The sequence below is a fragment of the Nuphar pumila genome, chromosome 6 (assembly GCF_984573655.1).
Source record: "Nuphar pumila chromosome 6, dmNupPumi1.hap1.1, whole genome shotgun sequence".
Taxonomy (NCBI): Eukaryota; Viridiplantae; Streptophyta; class Magnoliopsida; order Nymphaeales; family Nymphaeaceae; genus Nuphar; species Nuphar pumila.
In genome coordinates this window covers 13,274,178-13,295,042 of record NC_143254.1, presented here as the reverse complement: position 1 = coordinate 13,295,042, position 20,865 = coordinate 13,274,178, and the positions used below count along the sequence as shown (strand labels likewise).

The following is a 20,865-nucleotide window of genomic DNA, read 5'->3' as shown; positions in this document are numbered from 1 at the left end:
TGCCTCTAAAGAAATAATTTTGGTTTGAAAACTTTGGATCAGAGTTTTCTTTTACCCTGCTTGTCTTCAGGGCAGGTTTGAACACCTTTTATCTCCATTGTTAATTATTTTGAGGTTAGGTGCGTTTTGATTAAGGCAGATTCCTATATCAGATAGAGCCATGAGCAACATTGTCTTTGCTATTGCTGTATGTTGCTGTTAGCACAGGAAAATGCTAAAGCGCAAAATGGGGGTTGGAGAATGTAAATATTATTACTAAATGTTAATAAGAGAATAGTAAATATATAAATATAGATAATAAGAGACCAATTGGTTTTTTGCCGCCTTTGACATGACAGTATATGCACAAAACTAGTTTTTAGATTAGTCAAGAATTAGTTAAGAGAGTACCTTGAGAATAAGTCTTCAACAAGTTCATCTTGGTAACCATAGCCTTGAGAATAAGTCGTTGACCCTTCTTTGTCATTGACTTTTGAAAGGTCAAGATTTTTCAATGTCCCTATGCTAATATTGTTTATTAGCATTGACTATTATTGTTTCTTGTGCTCACGATTTTTTTTCTCTTTTCTGCTAATATTTATTATTGCTTTAAGATTGTTTAATTCAGCATAAAAGTCTCCATGTATGCTCGAGAGAGAGAGGTCCTATCGATCGTCCTCACCCTCCTTTACTTGAAACTGATTGTCTCATCTTGAATGAAGTCCTACTTGTGGTCTTTTTGGATGATATCTTACGGTAAGTTCTTTTCTAAATTTGAAACCACACCAAAGATAGGCCCACAAATTGATACACCTTTTTCTTTTAGTTACAATCGTTGCATCCCTTTTGTTTTTCCTGCAGCATGCCTTACCCCATCTTATTCCTCACTTGTTACTCAGCACGTTCAAGGTCACTTCTTCACCATTCAAATTGAGTGCCCTTGCAACTCTCATCTTCCTATGAAGCAGACATGCTCAGAGATAATCCTCAAAGTCCTACTCTGAGCTCATCATTACCAAGAATGGCGTTTGGAGAACAGAGTTTCCCTTCTAAATCGTCATGGACAAGGAGAGACAAACACTTGTTCCCCTTCACACAAGCTAGAATTCTCTCCAGTTCTGCAGTGGGCAACAGAGATATGTACCAATGCATACTTTTCTTATCAGTGTTGATCATTTCTTCAACCACTTCCTCACATGGCGATCTTTCGGTGGATTCTCGATGGCTGCTTCAGATAAAAGATCAACTGAATGACACAAGAGGCAGTCTAGCTAGTTGGTCATCTGAAACAGCACTCTGTGACTGGAACGCCGTTACATGTTCGTTTGATGAAATGCAATTGATAAGTCTGAACTTATCAGGCTATGGGCTATTCGGAACAATAACACCTGTATTTGAAAATTTGCAATCTCTTTGCAGTCTTGACTTATCATCAAATTCTCTTACAGGCCCAATACCAGCTGAACTTGGAAGTCTCTCAAACCTCACAGAGTTGCTTCTGTATTCAAATTTTCTCACCGGCGGGATTCCTGCAGAAATTGGGCTCTTACAGGAACTAACCATTCTTCGGATAGGAGATAACTTGATATCTGGACAAATCCCGCCACAACTTGGAAATTGCATCAAGTTGCAAGTGCTGGGTCTTGCTTCTTCTAGTCTCAATGGAAGCATACCAGTAGAACTTGGCAATTTGAAGCATTTGAGAATCCTGAATTTACAGAAGAACTCTCTCAGTGGGCCTCTTCCCCAAGAGCTTGGAAATTGCACAGATCTTCAAATACTTTCTGCAGCAAATAACATGCTTGAAGGTGCAATCCCGCATGCAATAGGTAATTTAGCTCTCCTACAGATGCTTAATTTGGCAAACAATAGTTTCACTGGTTCTATTCCAGTAGAGCTTGGCAGTCTCTTGAACCTTAAATATTTGAATTTGCATGGAAATAGACTGGGTGGAGAAATTCCAGCCCAATTAAATCAGCTTAGCCAACTAAAAACCCTTGACTTGTCACGAAATAATCTCTCAGGTGCCATCACAGTTGTAGCTAGCCAGCTTCAAAACCTTCAATTTCTGGTTTTGTCTGATAATTTTCTCACAGGTAGTCCCCCAGAATATTTTTGCACTGGTTCTACACATTTGCAGAACCTCTTCCTTGGTAGAAACAGCATCTCCGGTTTGATACCAATCTGCTTAACCAAATGCTCTGCTCTTCGTGCAATTGATCTTTCTGGAAATAGCATAACAGGGGAGATACCATCTTGGATAGACAACATGAAAAACCTTTCTGATCTGGTTCTTCATAACAATAGCTTACTTGGAAGTATACCGCCAGAAATTGGGAATCTAAGCAATCTTGAAACACTCTCTCTTCATCATAATGTGCTCACTGGACAGATTCCTGCAGATATTGGGAGACTACAGAAGTTGAAGGTAATCACTCTCTATGAAAACCAGATGTCTAAAGAGATCCCACTTGAGCTAACAAATTGCTCTAGCTTAGAGGGGATTGATTTCTTTGGGAACCATTTCTCTGGTTCCATTCCTTCAACAATTGGCAAGCTCAAAAATCTCGTCTTTCTACAATTGAGACAGAATGACCTTTCAGGCCCGATACCGCCGAGCTTGGGACAATGCAAGAAGCTTGAAGCCTTAGCTTTGGCTGATAACAGATTATCAGGCAGAGTGCCACCCACATTCAGATTTCTCACTGAACTGCAGATCCTTACACTCTACAACAATTCACTTGAGGGCCAAATTCCTCAAAACCTGACCTCTTTGCAAAAGCTTGAATTCATCAATCTTTCTAACAACAACTTCACCGGAGAAATCAACCCGATTTCCTGTTCCAAATCTCTAGTGAAACTAGACCTAACCAACAACAGTTTTACTGGCAAAATTCCTCCCCAGATTGGAAACTGCACCAACCTGGCTCGTCTGCGGCTAGGCATGAATCAGTTAAATGGCGAAATTCCAGATGAAATCTCCCCACTTACACAGCTAAACCTTCTTGATCTCTCATCAAACAATCTCAGTGGTGAACTAGGGCTAAAGCTTTCAACTTGCAAACAGTTGAGCCATCTCAATCTCAATAAAAACCGGTTGCTGGGTACAATTCCTTCATGGCTGGGAACCTTACAATCTCTTGGAGAACTTGACCTTTCCTACAATGGGTTCCATGGGTCCATACCACCAGAGCTAGGAAACTGTTCCAATCTCATAAAACTCTCTCTTTCAAACAACAATCTTTCAGGAGAAATCCCATCAACCATTGGAAACTTAGCTTCCTTGAATGTCCTAAATCTCCAAAAGAACAATCTTTCTGGTTCCATTCCCACCACAATCAAGAATTGTAGAAAATTTTATGAGCTAAGAATTTCAGAGAATTTCCTTAGTGGGTCTATACCATATGAGATTGGAGAACTTACTGAGCTTCAAGAAATACTAGACCTAAGCCAAAACTCACTATCTGGAGTCATTCCATCATCCTTGGGGAACCTCAAGAAATTGGAAAGTCTGAATCTTTCTGGAAACCATCTGGATGGGGAGATACCCACACGACTTGGGGAACTCACAAGCTTGAACAATTTGAATTTGTCAGGTAATCTTCTCTATGGTGAGATACCTCAAAGCCTTTCAAAGTTGCCATTAGCCTCTTTCTTGGGGAACCCAAATCTTTGTGGGGCACCATTGTCTTTGTGTTCTGAGCAGGTGAGTGGTGGAAGGAAACGGATGTCAAGAGGTGGTGTTGTGGGGATCACAGTGAGCATTGTGCTGATAACTACGCTTGTCTGTGTGGTTTTGATTTATGGGATGTTGAGAATATGGTGCAACTACACAAGAGTATCGGTGTCGAGCACTGATTTCAATGCGGGGTTTGAACAGAGGAAGGAAGATGAGAAGTGGGTCTTGGGGAAGACGCATCATATGGGTCTGTTTGGTTCGCCGGAGGAAGAGAAATCAAAGGAGAAATCGAAATTTTAGTTGAAGAAATCTCTCTCTCTCTCTCTCTCTCTCTCTCTCTCTCTATATATATATATATATATATATATATATATATATATATATATATATATATATATATATATATAGATAGATAGATAGATATATGATTTTCACTGTTTTGTTTTCAATTTGTTAATGAGTTCATGATAGTGGAGTTTTTTTTAATCTTTTGATTGTTGTATCGGTGAAGCACCTGTATCGACTATCGACTTACCTGTGAGCGATAATCTTTCATAATCCAATCAAATTGTGTGTTTTCCCAGGCATGTGATTTTTCTTTTTTTTTATGACGATAAACCCTTGCAGGTGACCCCTACGACCATCTGTCTTACGTGCCAAAGCTACGGACACTAGCTGTGCGCCAATGGGGTTTGATCCGTGCCTTCACCTCAACACCCTCACAACTACCGCGCTGGCCACGCGGCCTACCCACGGTGGTGTAGGCATGTGATTTATCTTTCAAGTCGGTTTGGTTCACGTCGGTTAGCATATAAAACGAGTTTGGGTACATAATTGGTTGGAGTTTGGGTCAATTCCAATACGAAATGGGTTTGAGTTCAGTTTGGGTCAATTCCAATACGAAATAGGTTTGAGTTCAGTTTGGTTCAATTATAAATTGGGATCGGGTTTAGGTAGTTTGGTTTTACAATATGTGACACCATTTGGATCAGGTATAAAACTCAGGTTGGATCCAAGCAGGTTTGGATCTTTATTATCTGACCCATTTTTGTTGCAGGTCTATATTTTGTACTCAATTCAAACCCATGGTTCTAATAAAAACATGTCAGGTCGAATATAATTGATTCAGGACATCAGGTCAGGTCCAGTATACGCAACCCAGTTACAACCCTAGAGTGGGTTGGATATGAAAATTACTGAATTCAACTTTATATGATCCATATCAAATAAATTAGAATTTGGATTTGCTATCAATCGAATATCTACACATTCTAAACTTCCAAGAACCAACACAGTTGACTTTTGCCCTATTTACAGAAATTACCTAAATTTTCAAATATTACAAACACATGCCTAACTTTTGACAATTGCTTTGTTAACTATGCGTGTATTTGTAATATGTCAAAAGTTAAGTGGGTATTTTTAAATATCTCAAAAGTTAAAAGGGCAGAGGAGCGATCCGCTGGGGGTCAGTGGCGCTGGTAGTGGTAGCTAGAGATATTTTTTGGGTTAGGTCGAAGAACTCTTCTGAGGAGGTGATGGAGGAAGTTGTGGTGTCGTCGAGAACCCCAAGACAAGGTTTCGATTCACTGTGAACTTCTCTAAGAGATCAGAAGCAGAGGCCATGTAGAAAACCAACCAGGTGATCTCTCTCTCAGGGTTCTTTGGTAAGTAATGCTTGTTTGTTTTGATTTTTGTTGGTCTCGGAGGATTGTGACTAGAAGAAAGTGCAGAAATTCCAAGTTTGGTTTCTCCTTTTTTATGGTTATAAGGATCAAAATCATTGTTTTAATGGAAATTTGATATAAGAAATGTTGTAATGATAATTTCTAGATAATCTCTGTAGATAAATATCTTTTTTGGGTTATTCTCTAGAGATATTTACCTAATTTCTCTAGAAATTTCAAGCTTGGTTTTTCTTTTTTTAGGTAAATATCTCTAGATGATTTCTTTTCCTGAACTAGAGATAATTCACCGACCACATTTTTGGGTTGAATTAGGTAAATATCTCTAAAAAAATTTTTTTGTTTTTGAAAATTTCCAAGATTTTGTTGATAAATCATTTATTTTTATTTCTCAAAATTTTGCCAATAAGAACTTAAGAAAAATAAAAAAGTTAAAAATCTTACCAGAAATCATTTTATGTTTTTGAGCATAAAATGTGTTTTTGAATATTTTTAAACATTTTAAACACTTTTTAGTTTTTAGATCCAATCCAAGATTTTAGATTTTAGATTTTAAACTTTTTTTTTATGTAAAATGGTGGGTGAATCGGGTCATATGATCCAAAACAAAGTAATTCGACTAATTATCCATGATTGTCTAAGTTGTATGCACGATCAAACAACGAACATTTGAAACACATCCAAGTATGGTCCAAACAAATGTTGGACTTGGTACAGAGCAAACATAACTTGTTTTGTCCCATCTTTTTTGTTTATTTCATCCAATCTTGGACAAGCCATCAGACATACCCTCAAGGGGTACACACCCCACATAGTGACCTTGTCCTCTCGTCGATTGTTGGCTTTGGGTAAATAGTTGAACTAAGCGTAAATTATAAAACAAATCTATGTTCTTTTCAAAAGAAAACGACAAAACAAATCTATGTTGGTTGCTTGCATATGGATGAAAGGAATGCCCAACCTTTTCTTTTTTACGAAAGAAAGAAAAATTGATAAGAAAAATCTGAAGATACAGACTAGAGGTGACAAACTATATGCAAAATTTTCATTTAAATTCGCCAAAGGTATTCACATAATTGAGACAGATCCGAAGGTCTTCCATGTATGATTATTATTTGGCTCAAAATTATACCTATTTTGAAACCATGTTATTAGCAAAATATATTCTTCTTTGCCTAGTTTTTAAAGAATGCATTTTAAAGGAAAAAACTCACTTTATGAAAAAAGTTTTGATCATCTTTGAAAAACTCTTTGGGTTTAAAATGTGGAGAGTTGGCTTAGAGGGGCAAGGCCCTTGAAAGGCTTGGATCTTGGGCTTGTCAAATAAACTTTAAACATTATCCATTGGCACGATCGGGTGTTAGAGGTGCATGTAGCTTGTTTGGACCATAATGGGTGCATGCTACCCGTTTGACGCATTATGTGCGTTTATGGATCCATGCACCCTAGGTCTATATAAACCCCAGATGAAGAAGAAATCATTGTTGAGAGCATCACAAGTAGAAAAGAAGATGACTACGTGTGCAAAAGCACATTATGAATATGCTGTTCAACCCGCTTTTTTATCTCTACTCTGAAGTAGACTCTGCAAAAAAGCTCTAGAAAGCTCTTGAAAGTAAATACAATATGAAGGATGCATAAAATCATAAGTTTTTAGTTAAGAAATATATGAATTTCAAGTTTTTTTTTTACGACAAACCACTTTTACCTCAAAGTTAATGAAATGTAATTGTTGGTTCACCAACTTATGGTTGAAGGCATGAATCTTGATGAGTCTTTTCAGGTGGTTGCATTAATTGAAAAATTATCCAATTCTTGGAAAGAATATTATAATATGTTAAAACATAAAAACAAAGATTTTACTTTAGAGTAATTTCTTTCTCATCTTCGAATTGAAGAAGAAGCTCATCATAGAGATAAAAAAGATGAACTTAAAGAAATTAGCATCAAAGTGAATATGATGGATCGTAAGCCAAGATTCAAGCCCAATTTGAAATCTAAAAATAAGAAACCCAAATATTTTAAGAGATCAAAATATAAAATTATTTTCTGCTATATATGTAGCAAATTGAGGCACTATGCAAGAGAGTGTTGTCATTGCAAAAGACAAGACACCAAGGTAGAAGCTCTCAAAGAGAATCTAGTAGCTATAGTAAACTTTATTTTTATATTTCAAATAGACAAATGGTGATATGTAGATTCTAGGTCTACAATTCACACATATATTGACTGGAGTATGTTTAAAACATATGATATGTGATATCATTGAGGAAGACAATTGAGTCTACATGAAAGATTCTCATCCTGCCAAGGTTAAAGAAAAAAGAACTCTGAAACTCTAATTCACATATGGGAAAGTCTTACTCTCATGAATGTGTATCATGTACACACCATAACTAAGAACCTCATATTAGCCTTCCTACTAACAACACGGTTTCAGACTTGAGTTTGAATTTGACAATATAATATTATCAAATAAGCATATGTTTATTGGAAATGAACTTATTTTCGATGAACAAACTAAATGTGATCAATAATAATGCATATGTTTCTGTTTACTTGCTTGACACACTTGAAGTACGACATGCTAGATTTGGTCATGTGCATTTTGGATCTATTAAAAAACTGGGTAAGTTAGAATTAATTCATATTTGCAAGCATGATCATTATAATGAATGTGACACGTGCATTCAACCAAAATTTTCTAAGAAACCTTTTTATTGAGTGAAAAGTTTTAAAACTCTTGAACTTATATATAGTAGTGTTTGTGATTTGAAAAACACTCCAGCTCGTTTAGGTAATTTGTATTTCATAACTTTCATAGATGACTTTTCTAAATTTGCTTATATTTATCTTATGAAAAGCAAAGATGAGTTTTTTGAAAAATTCAACATCTTTAAGGCTGAAGTTGAGAATGTTCAAAAATATAAAATTGCTTCATTTAGGTCAAATGGAGGTGAAGAATATTTATCTCATATTTTTATAATTTTTTGTGAATAAAATGGTATACATAGATAAAATATTGCACCTTACACTCTCGAGTATAATGATGTTGTAGAACATAAAAATAGAACTTTAATTGATATGGTGAATATTGTGCTTATTAGTTTTGATCTTGACTTTAACTTATGGGGATAAGTTTTGCTTAGTGCATGCTATATTTTGAATTGTGTGTCTTACTCAAAATTAAAAGTTAAACCTTATGACTTATAGAAAAATAGAAAACCAAATTTAAGTTATTTTTAAGGTTTGAGGTTCTATTGCTTATGTCAGATTGAATAAACCTAAACAAACAAAATTAGTAAATTTTGTGAATAAAATGATAGACAAAAAATTACACTTTACAATCTCGAGCATAATGGTGTTGTAGAATAGAACTTTAATTGATATGGTGAATGTTATGCTTATTAGTTCTGATCTTGAGTTTAACTTATGGGGATAAGTTTTGCTTAGTGCATGCTATATTTTGAATTGTGTGTCTTATTCAAAATTAAAAGTTACACTTTATGAATTATAGAAAAATAGAAAATCAAATTTAAGTTATTTTAAGGTTTGAGGTTATATTGCTTATGTCAGATTGAATAAACCTAAACAAACAAAATTAAGACCTAAAACTAGCATATGTGTTTTCATTGGTTTTTATCAAAACAACAAAGCATATAGATTTATGAACTTAGAAACTAAAGTAATTTGTAAATCTATACAAGCCAAATTTAGAGAAAATCTAACTTTCAAAGATTTCATATGTTATCTTGCATTTTTAAGGTTTTAAGTTACATATAGCGAGTCTGCAACAATTTTTAGTCAACCTTCCCAGTCCTTCGACCCCCAAAACTTAGGATGAAAATTAAGTTTCATATTAGCTATGATGTTTATACTGAATGACAAATTTGGTTCATGAAATGGATTCCTTTAGACAACTCAATTTTGACAGAGTCATTTCATATGACCAAAAAATCCAATGTTTTAGGTTTATTTAGAAGGAATGCTAACTGCAACCTCATTTTTGGCCTTTAAAATGATGTTCTCAAGGTTTTTCTTAAAAAAATAAATTAAACTTAACTTTCAAACAAGATAAAAATATGATCAATCCGACATTAAAATTAGAAATGACCAAAACAAGTCAGCAATCCCTAACGGCACATGGATTGTCATAAGTAGACTTTGAAGTATCATTAGCAGGGACCAAAGCATTGTTAGGAGTTGACCTAAACAAACATGTGTTATAAGTATTTTTCTAACGATACAGATTATCATCAGCAACCAACCAAATACATAAAGTATCATCAGCACACACATGGATTGTCGTTAGCCCCATGTGTCATTAATAGTATGTCATTAACAACACGTGTCATTAACAACTCGTTTGGTCAAAAAATGTATGCCATTTAGAGATAAGCCTTTAAATATCCTTATCTCACAAACTCATGAGATACGATTCATTGAACCTAACGCCCATTCCTAGAATCCCAAATAAGCTCTCTACTTATGATCTCTTCCCTAAATCCTAGGCTAACAAATATTTGACCAATCAGAAAGAGCCCACATAAACATCGACTAATTAGATCTTGCTATCTCACTTTTGGATGGATCTGGATCCTTAGATCCCATATATGTAGGAACGATGCTAAAATACATCAGAAAATCTATAAATAGAGGTTTGGTCTCCCTAATTTAGGATCTTACATTAGAGTTCTTGTAACGCCCCAAAATTTTAACCGAGATTTTTGAGGATTTTTTTTTATAAAGCGGAAACAACTAATAATTCCAGAGTTAAGCATTTCAGAATGATACAGGAAGGTAAAAGCAAACCGCACCATTTATTTTTATTTCAATAATAATAGAATCCAATATTCAGAGTTTATCACATTATGAGTCTCAAAACAAAAATTTCTATCTGAAAGAAAGTAGGACCGCCAGGGAACAAGTAGATCAAGTCTTGGTCAGCGCCTCATCCCGCTTCGCTCATAGAACTACTCTGTTCCTGAAAATGATAAAAAATATAGGAATTAGACTACCACGTCTAAGTAGGAAAACTGTAATTTTTCTTGCAAGTAGATCATGTGTCAAGTATGTGATGTGGGTGTCGTGTGTGATTTTCAGCTTATACATAAACACATAAAGAAGTCGATGCAATAACAATAACAGACATATAACTAAGTAGAGAAGTAGATTATGCAATAATTATAATTAAGCAAGTAAAGTATTTTATGCAACTATAACAATTAAGCAAGTAAGGTATGAAACAATTAATGCATATTCTATAACAGCACTAACAGGAACATGCATAACATCTATGTAGCATCCACAATATGTATTCAATTATCTCATATCTGCACATTTTAGGATGTCGTTTCATCACAAGCACCGAATATAAAGCATGTTGAAAGAATATGCAAATGTCTCTTTAATGACTCCATCACAGTGATACCTAACTGTTCTAATTGATGTTTATCTTTTTTTATCCCGCGAGTACACACGGGCCGAGACAACCATCACAAAAGAGAACGTTCAGGGGTATATTATTCAAGTTGTTTCATTAACCCGAACATTCTAACTGTGACTGAAATCCCAAGGGAGCGGCCAGTGACCGAGAGAAACTCCCAAAGGCCAAAAACCAAAACAGAATGCATCCCTAACTTCTGCAAAAGAACAAAGAGCTACCATCTAGAACATATTGGTAGTCCGGGTCCCCCAACTCCGAGGACTGGGACCAATGAGTCGCTTTACGCTCGAAACAGTAAAACACATGTCCCCGAAGTTTTGTACCACCTACCCTCTCCAAGGTAAGCCCGAAACTGAGTGGGTTGGTTTAATTATTTAATTTCTTTCCCGAAGTACAAGGCATTTCCCAACCTCCTTCTACTGTCTTAGCAGTAGATCCCAACCTTGGTCATTTTACCAAGGTGTATAAACCATCCCAATTTCTTTCTATATTAATTTCATAAACCCACACAGAGCGCTCCGGTGCCTTTAAACCAGTCAAGCACACAAGCTCCGGTACTTTTAAACCAGCCAGGCCAAAGGAATTAAATTTAAGTTTCTCTTTAGTGTTATGATCATCATCCAGAATGCTTCGGTACCTTTAAACCGTCAAGCACCAAGTAACCGTATCAGGCATTCCACCCATATTACCCATTAGGCAAGGTTTTCCAATATAATACCCTACTAAGTTAAACTATCTTTTATATGCTATAGCATATTAAATGACAATATTAACAACATATTGCAATATCAACTGAACAAGACATACCAGAGAATGTATCTCAAACATCACTAAGAAGCACATGATTGAATCCAATTTATTCTGAGAAACAATGAGTTCCACTCAAACAAATCACAACCAACAAACTTTAAACTATGAGAAAGAAGCTTATGAGACTGCAACATATTTAATTTCACACAACATCATGCATACAAGTGTATAAGCTTATACATGATTTCAAGTACTCAGATCTGATCACAACTAACAAAATAATAGAAAAATTCAGACTTAATAGAAATCCCCAAAATAACGTATTACTCTAGTATTAAAACCGTCAAAATAACATAACATCTCTAGACTGTCATACACTTAGAGATTTGCTATTTTAACAAAAACACATGTTCCTGATTTACTGTTTTAATATGTCAATCACGCAAACTCGCAATTTATTGTTTAAACATATTACAAATTCTGATCAGCCGTTTCAACCCTGAAAACCGGCAAACCAGATTTTACTTTTTTCTTGAAAGCCATGCAACATAATCGCATAACCACAATCTGTTTGAATCTGGTTTTACTATCTAACTATTCACAAATATATTGGTAAACATCACAGAACCATAAGCTGTGTGGATCCGCTGCAACTTTGCACAATCTCAAATAATAATTGTGACTTCTATCATAGCTCATGAATGTTGAACATTTATTCCAGTCACCTGGTTGATCAATATAATCAGGAAGCATTCATATACAGAAATGAAACATGAATCATTCCACAGTGATTTTATCACAGTTCCCAATACCAACTATTCAGGAAGAACCCAAATCCATTGTCTATCGAACACCCTAAGGGTTCAGACCCTGACCATTTGTATGATTACCAGAAAATTCCTAAAGTATACCTACTTTAATGATACACAAATGTATAACACCATCAATGTACACATGTAATCAGAGGAATTCAATTTTGATAAAAATGAATAAAGTCTAATAACAGGTAGTTAAAAGCATAGGTATTCAGACTTAATAGCAATTAATAACAACATATGAATAGAGAAATGACCGAAAAGCTAATTTGATGACAGGTAGTTAAAAGCATAGGTATTCAGACTTGATAGCAATTAATAACAGCATATGAATAGAGAAATGACCGGAAGCTAATCTGATAACAGGTTAGACGTTACTAATTTACACAGACTCAATTAAGCATCACAATAGTTTTATAAACATTGCTATGTAATCTTAAATGAACCAGACTCAAGGGATCGGCTAACCTGCTACAAAGAAAATTACTATTATAAAAGAATTTCTATTATTTATGAACTCCTTCACGTCTTAACAACTTATGCATTAAAATAGTAACTGACATAACTAAGAATTCATAAAATGTATTACCGTGTACAACCAAGAGTCGAACCCCCACCCAAATCTATTAGATTTGAGGCTTTCAGGTTAGGGTTCGGCAAGAATCCCCAAAATATGAGGTCGCAGCCACCCGAAACCCATTTCCTTTCAAAATTTCGAATCTAATACTTGGTCTCCCTTTTTATATATCTTTTTTTTTTCATAGCAGTGGAAACCCCCAAATCAAAGATTTGGGGTTTCCGGCGTGGGATTTACTGAAATCCCTAACTGTCACAACACCCCTCGTGATTTGGGGATTTTCGATCCCCCACTCACTCACACCCCGAGCACGCGAGCTACCTACGTAGAAAAAAAAAACAATAACCTACCATTTCCAGGCGAAGGCGTTGCGGCAGCCACGAGAGGAGGTCGGTCGACGTCTCCTGGCAAGGCTTCGAGTAGTAGGCCAAAACTCGGAGGGCAATCCGAAAGTTAGAGAGATAGAGAGAGAGAAAATGGGATAGTGAGAGAGGAAGAAAGAGGGGTTCAGAGGTCCCCCTTTGTAGGAGGGTGGCCTCCCGAAAAGGAAGGAAAGCCTACCTTCCCGGCGGCTGCGGTGTGCTCCCCCACCTCCCCATCTCTTTACGTGTTAGGGTTCAACTGAACCCTAACACCCGATATATCGGGGGAAGGGTTTTCTCCCCCTTTCTTATGCTCATCGGGCAACCCATATCGGGTTGCCCCCCCCCTTTTAAATCCCTCCCTGTATTAAAGTTTTACAGGGTGTGGGCCGGGTCCGAATCGCGACCCACACTTGGGATCCAACAACGTGTTGGATCTAGGTCTTGTTTAAAAATGTGGATCCATAGTTGGATCCAAAACCCCACTTAATGATATATATTATTTATTTTCTTATTTACGTATATTGATATTATATGTATAAGGGGTATCACTTAAGTATGGGTTCTGGATCCGAAACTTGGATCCGTGCCCAGATCCGCCCATATTACGCCTAAAATACTAATTTTTTTTTATGGAAAATTGCGGTTATTACAGTTCTAGAAGCATCCTTACCCTACAAAAATTCTTCCTCACCTTAGCATTCTAGAACCTAGCACCCTAAAATCGTTTGAGTAGGTCTAGCCTAGCTAAGACTACCTAACCTAGCCTGAAGTCCACGGCTAACCTGAGTGTTGCTCGAGTTCCACCATGCTCATCATGATCATAGAAAAAGGCTACCTAAGCCCAAGGTGAGATTCAATTTCTTTTATATATTTTATTTTATTTATTTTATTATTTAAAAACATGTATTTTTTAACATATATTTATTTGTATTTCATATTTTTGTTAGCCTTGGTGATGGCACCATCAAGCTTATTTATTTTATAAGATTTGCATATGAAGTACGATCACTCACAAGATGAAAACCCGATATTGAAGATTTCAAGCTCCTGGTGCAGTTGATCCCTACTCAGCAGAGGTAGAAAGGCATGCAACTTAAAGAGTGGACCCTATATCTCTCCCTTTATTCTCAAATTTGGATCCATTTTTTTTAATCTAATTTTTTTTTTTTGGCGAGCACCGATCCATTCAATGGGTTGGCTCATGGTCATTTGCGATGAGCTCGCTCAGAAACTTTTCACCTAAGCTAAATTAGAATACCTTCAAGGTGACCATGCAAACCCATGAAAATACGCTAGTTGTATTCTATCCATAACAATTTCCATGCCGTGAGTATCCATACATGCCAAACAAACTTCTATCGTTTTCCTAATGACTCCAAATGTCTCACAATAACAAGTTCACTAGAGAATGCAATATTGCCCCATCTCAATTGTAGATCACTTGAGGCCTGATTTAGCATAGCACAGATGAACCCACAATCCTAAAAAAGGTACTGCAATGACTCCACTTCACTCACACATAAGATGCACTGGCTTGCGAGATGAATATCCTTGTGTTTCAATCTCAATTCTATGTTCACCCTTCCCTATAGCATTAGCTCCAAAGTGGAACCCCCCTGCCCCCCACCACAATGACTTTTTGGGAAGCCAAGATGCCGATGGATTGTCCAACACATGATATAGAAATGAAGCCTTAAACTAGCCATCCGACTTGATTGACCCCTTCCAAATGCCCAATCCTTTTTGCTATTTATAATTTTCTGACCAATTCTCATGTCAATCCGTTAAATCATATTTTTCTGAAAAAAATAAGTTTCAATATTCTCTCTTTTCTACTAATCAACCATAGCCATCTGACCACAAGTGTCAAATTAAATCTTCAAAGGCTGTGCACCCCCCAACCCATCAAGGTTTAATGGTTTAGAAATTTCCGACCAACACATCAATGGTTTCGCATTCCCTTCAAGTTTTTCCATTCCAAATGAACCTTTGGAAAATTACAAGCAAGTGGTTTTTGAACCTTTTTGTCATCTTAAAAAACTGTAGAAAGTGAAGTACCATACATGAAATATTGAAGTTTACCAAAATTGATCCTACCCGCCCTTGATAAAAGATGAGTTGCACATGTTTGGGTTTTTTCATGGATACGATCCTCCACCCTAAACCCCAATACATTTCTCTCGACACTCCCCAAGTGTAGTGGTAGACCAAGGTAGTTCATAGGAAGAGAGCCTACTTCACAGTTAAAATTTTTTGAGGCTCGACTTTGTAGCTCGCCAGAGGAGTCATTTAAAACCAATACCCGACTTTTGCCACTATTCATGTGCAACCCAGAAACCTCCTCGAAACACCTTAGAATAATCCAAAGTGCTGAAATGTTTTGACTCTGATGCCTCCTCAAACACCAAAAAGCCATAAAAAATTAACAAATTGGAGATGGTGATACTGTTAGAGGCCTTACAACCATGAAATTTGTGTTTGGTTTCCACAAAGTTTAGCATCATCGACAATGCCTCTATAGCCAAAATGAAAAGGATAGGTGAAAGGAGGTCCCCCTGCCACAGACCCATCTTATGTTTGAATGGTATCTCTTTTTCCCCATTGATGGTCACCACGATGGAGGTGACATCGAGTAACCCCTCAATCTAAAAAGTTAATTTCCCCACCAAATCCCATTTTTTATAAGAAACAACAAAAAAAAAAAAATCCAATCAAGAGAATCAAACACTTTTTCAAGGTCGATTTTCAAATTAAATGATTTTGTACCTGAGAGCTTGATCGGATGTATCACTTCATGTGCAACTATGCACGATTAGTATAGCCGCTTTCCCAATATAAAAGCACTTTGTAAAACTGAAATAAGTTGATTGATGAACGACTTTACTCTCACAGCTAGGGACTTTGTGATAATCTTAAAGATCAAACCCACTAATGAAATGGGCCTATATCTATCAATTTCATTAGGCCTTTGAGTCCTTAGGAATAAGAATAAGCAAGCACCTACTCAAGATCCCGGGCACCTTTGCATTAGAGTGAAATTCATTCATTAATTGAAACAATTTCTTTATGCAGTCCCAATTTTCTCTAAAAATTCTATGAGGAACTCATCCAATTCAAGTGTTTTACAATTAGATAATGAACAAATCACCATTTTAATTTCCTCCATTGAGAATAACCCTGAAATCATAGACCGACCATATTCATCTATGGTTTTGAAGTTCATAACTTATATATCATATTTAGTGGTAATGGCACTAGTGAAACAACTCTTAAAATAGTTCGAAACACTAGGAGGAATAAGACCACCTTCGAGCATGCATCCCCCCAATCACCATAGACCGAATGCCATTCACCCTTCGCCTGGTAGATGTGCACATATGAAAGTAATGGGTGTTGAGTTCCTCAAATCATAGCCAATGTGCCTTTGCTCGCCACCTCCTTTATATATCTTCCTGAGTCCACCATTCACTAATTTTATGAACCAGCATTTCCCTCTCTCTTTTCAGGTCCAAGACCTTTAACACCTGATCTAGTATGCTTTCTTTCCTTTATTGGAGCATCCAAAATTGAGCTTCCCATTCCTTTAAATCCTAAAATTTTGCTGCACACTTACTCTTGTTCCATTCTATCAACTTTTCTTGTACAAATACGAGCTTAGAATTCAACTTTTGTGGAGCCCATCTTCCCGGGCGAGCATGGGGCCAAGTTCCACCATTAATGAATGAGGCCCAATAGGCCATGCTCTCGGAGCCACCAAAGCTCCATGCAAAATCCACCAAGAGTGTGGTCTCACCTCCCCCCAAGACAACCAAATGAACGAGTGATCAAACACAACAATAGTATCCACAATAGCACGCATGACATGCGCCCCTTGCAACAATAGTATCCACAATACCTCTCCAAATGTTGTCCATGAATGAACAACAGGGCTCGTGCATATCTTTGTTTCCTAGATACAAACAATATCCAACTTCTTTTGATAGATGATGCTAGAAATGTAGTGTTGTTTGTTGCATCTACCAAAATCGCAAGCATTCTATATGACAATCCTCATAATATCTAAACAAGTTCTCCTTGGATCTTGTATATAGTCTGTTTCATAATATCAACTTCATATGATATGTCAGGTTGAGTAAGTCAAGTATATAAGCTTTCTTACTATATGCTTATACATTGTAGGATCTTCTAACAGCTTCCCTTGATCTTTACTTGGCTTTAAATTAGGTTTCATAGGCGTTTTCATAAATTTGCATCCATTCATATGCACTATACTTGTAAACCAAATCACATGCATATTTCTTTTGGTTAAGAAAATAGTCATTCTTGACTTTAGTCACTTCCATGCATAGAAAATACTTTTATTCACCCAAATCTTTCATCTCAAAATGAATAGACAATCACTAATCAACTGAATCTCATGTGAATTTTCACTGGTCACAGTCACAATAAGATCATTAATATAAAGAACTATAGCAGTACCCTATTTCAAAAAAATGCTAGAGTCAGCACAAGAAATAACATAACCATAAAATAATAGGTATTATGTCATTTCCCTGTACCATGCTCTGGGTGTTTGCTTAAGACCATAGTTTGCGTTCCTAACTCTGCATGCATACTTAGGATGAGAACAATCAACAAAATCTATCGATTGCTTTATATAAATATCTTTATCAAGATCACTATATCAAAAAATATTCTTGATATATATCTGACATGATAACCAACCACAACTAGCAGACAAAGATACAAGCATTTTATTTTTTATTTTTTATATATTGAATAAGTAGTAAGCAAAGTACATAAATTGAAGGAGTAATGAGGTACCATCCCCTTTAATTCCAAATACAGAAAGGATAAACAAAAACATCATGGAGTGTATAGATCCTAACCCAGAAAATCCATTAGAATCAATCCAATGAAAGTCCTGATTCAGCCATTTCTTGCAAACCCTATACAATAGCTCCCACTTCAACTGAGTCGGAAGACAATCAGGACTTCTTTTCAAACGCTTGAAATTACGCTGATTGCTTTCAGACCAGTTTAATTTTCATGTTGTTAACACTCAGGCACGCATAACAACTTTTCCTTCCTTCCTTGCAAATCAACTACAACCATTTTTTGCAAAGAGAGCCATATTAAAACGATGGAGATTGCGTAAACCCAACCTACCAAACTCCAATGGTTGAAAGATTACCTCCCAACCCACCAAGGACCTGGAACTTCATCCTTTCAAGTTTCTTTCCCAAATAAATTTTTGAAATATCCTTACCAACCATTTATATATTTTTTTCGCATTTTAAAAATTTATAAGAAATGTAAAACCGTGGTAGAAATATTATATCACAGTAAAAAATAAATAATGCCCTCCTTTGCATCATCCTGCTGGGAAGAACCAAAATATGGCTCTGCATCCGTTCATTTTCAGCCTTGAGATTTTCCCAAAGCACTTTAAAATCACCCATAGTGTTCATATATTTTTTTTAGGTAGCCTCCCCAAACACTAATAATTCATCCATAAAAAGCAAATGTGTCAAGGAAATAGCGTTGGAGACTTGGCTACTTATTTTTTTGAATTCTAGAGGTTAGGCACTCTCACAAGCCATTGCTTAAATTTAATTAATCATGAAATTATCGATGACAGACTCAGATTAACTTTTATTGTAGGTGTCTTGAGTTTTGAACCCATGACCCATCCTCTGTTACTACCACAAACCTACCGAACAAGATTAACTCATTCATGCTCAACCATCCGCTCGTGTCTTGACTTGTCATCTCGCAACTCATTCATGAGTACAAGAGGAGGTGACCAGAGCCTACACGTGAGCTGCTCAATTTATTTTCCAACCCTAGACAATAGTGAGCCTCAAGGGGCTTGGTGCAGTGGAAGGTCGAGAGGTGGTTGGGGTTTCATTCTTACGAGTGACAAGCCTTTAAACGGGGCGACTCTCTTGGGGTAGAGGGTGCACCATGAATTTACTTGTTAGAAAAGTAACCGTAAGAATAACAAGCTGAGTTAATGTGAGTAGGCCTTGGATCTCGAGAACCCAAGTTTTGAGAAAACCTGGCTCTCCAAAAACCTGGTTTTCAAAAATCTACTCCATGTAGATTTTTCAACCATGTTTTTCAGGCATCACGTGCCAAAGGTTCCCTTACCCACCCGACCGGGAGGGGATTTAATGAAAAGCTGAAAATGTCACCCAGGGTTGTGGACCACTCAGGGGTGCGATAGTCGGGGGCAGCGCCCCCAAAATTTTTTTTTTGAGATAAAATAAAAATGGCTACAATTATTAATAAAAATCTATTTCATATGGACAAATCAAACTATTTGCTGCAGTCAGGGCTGGGCTAGGACTGAACTACAAAAATGGATAAAAATCTATTTCATATGGAATCAGGGCTGGGCTAGGACTGGGCTTTTAAAAAAAAACAAAAAAAATTAACTGTTTCGGGAGGCAGGACTGGGCTACAGCCCAGTCCTGCCCCCCCTAGCTACGCCCTTGGGACCACTAACCCCCACCCCTCTCTGCCGTAGCTCAATACAAGTAGGTGTGTCAACGGGTCGGGTTTACGTAAACTCCAAACCGTATAGGGTTCAGGTATGATGATAAATAAGAAGACCGGATTAAGACATGGGTTCGAACCTGAAAGTTTGATTAATATATGGACTCTATTATAGTTTGTGAAATTTTATACCAGACCTGGAGTCGACCCAAGTTCCCATTATGACCTATAAATTTTTAATGTAAAAATAATAAAAAATATGGTTTTATCGAGTATGGTCTGGTTCATATCATTTTTATTGGATTCAGATATAATTTTTCTTATAATGAACCCAGTTAGACCAAGGTTCATACCTGATATAGTACCCAAAAATTGTGTTAATTTACTTGAGTTCAAACCAAACCCGACCCGTTGACACCCTTAAGTAGGGATGGCAGTTGACCGGGACTGGGGACAAGGTCTTCACCCCGCCCCGTTTCAAAATTCGAACATTCATCCCCGCACGAGGATGGATTTTAACCTCCACTCTCGCTTCCATTCCCTATTCAAATGGGGGCGAGGCAGGGCGGAGCCCCGTTTCTCCTTAGTTTATAGTCATTCCTTAAATGGGGGAGGGGGCCGGGCTAGGCGGAGATGGGGAGGGGCGGAGAAAAACCTAAAGTCCATCCCCGACTCCATCTCCGCAGGGGGTAGATTTTAACCTTCATCCCCGCCTCAACTCCCGTTTTATGCCCTTCATCCCCGATATAAACGGGGCGAGGCGGGGCGAAGCCCCGTTGTCCCCCGGTCCACTGCCATCCCTACCCCTAAGTACAAGCTAAACCCACAGAGGGGTGGGGTTGGTGGTCCCCAGCGACAACGACAACGACAACGACAACGACAACGACAACGACAACGACAACGACAACGCTGTGTTTCATTAATTCTCCTTTTCATATCAACCACTCTCAGACCGATGCGTTTCACCAAATACATTTTCTTTGCGTTGTTTATTCGGTGACGGGACATCGACGTGCAGTGAGCCAGTGCGTCACTCAAAATAATAGAGGTTGTTGACACGTATCTGTC

At 37.1% G+C, this 20,865-nt stretch overlaps 1 protein-coding gene across 1 annotated transcript; it reads left to right on the top strand.

Moving 5' to 3' along the window:
• The first annotated feature begins 829 nt into the window (after positions 1 to 829).
• Positions 830 to 3,958, top strand: LOC149834016 (uncharacterized). Its single transcript, XM_090009259.1, has one exon. It carries the CDS (start codon positions 950 to 952, stop codon positions 3,956 to 3,958), a length of 3,009 nt encoding a protein of 1,002 aa, XP_089865385.1. The 5' UTR covers positions 830 to 949.
• Positions 3,959 to 20,865: the final 16,907 nt, after the last annotated feature.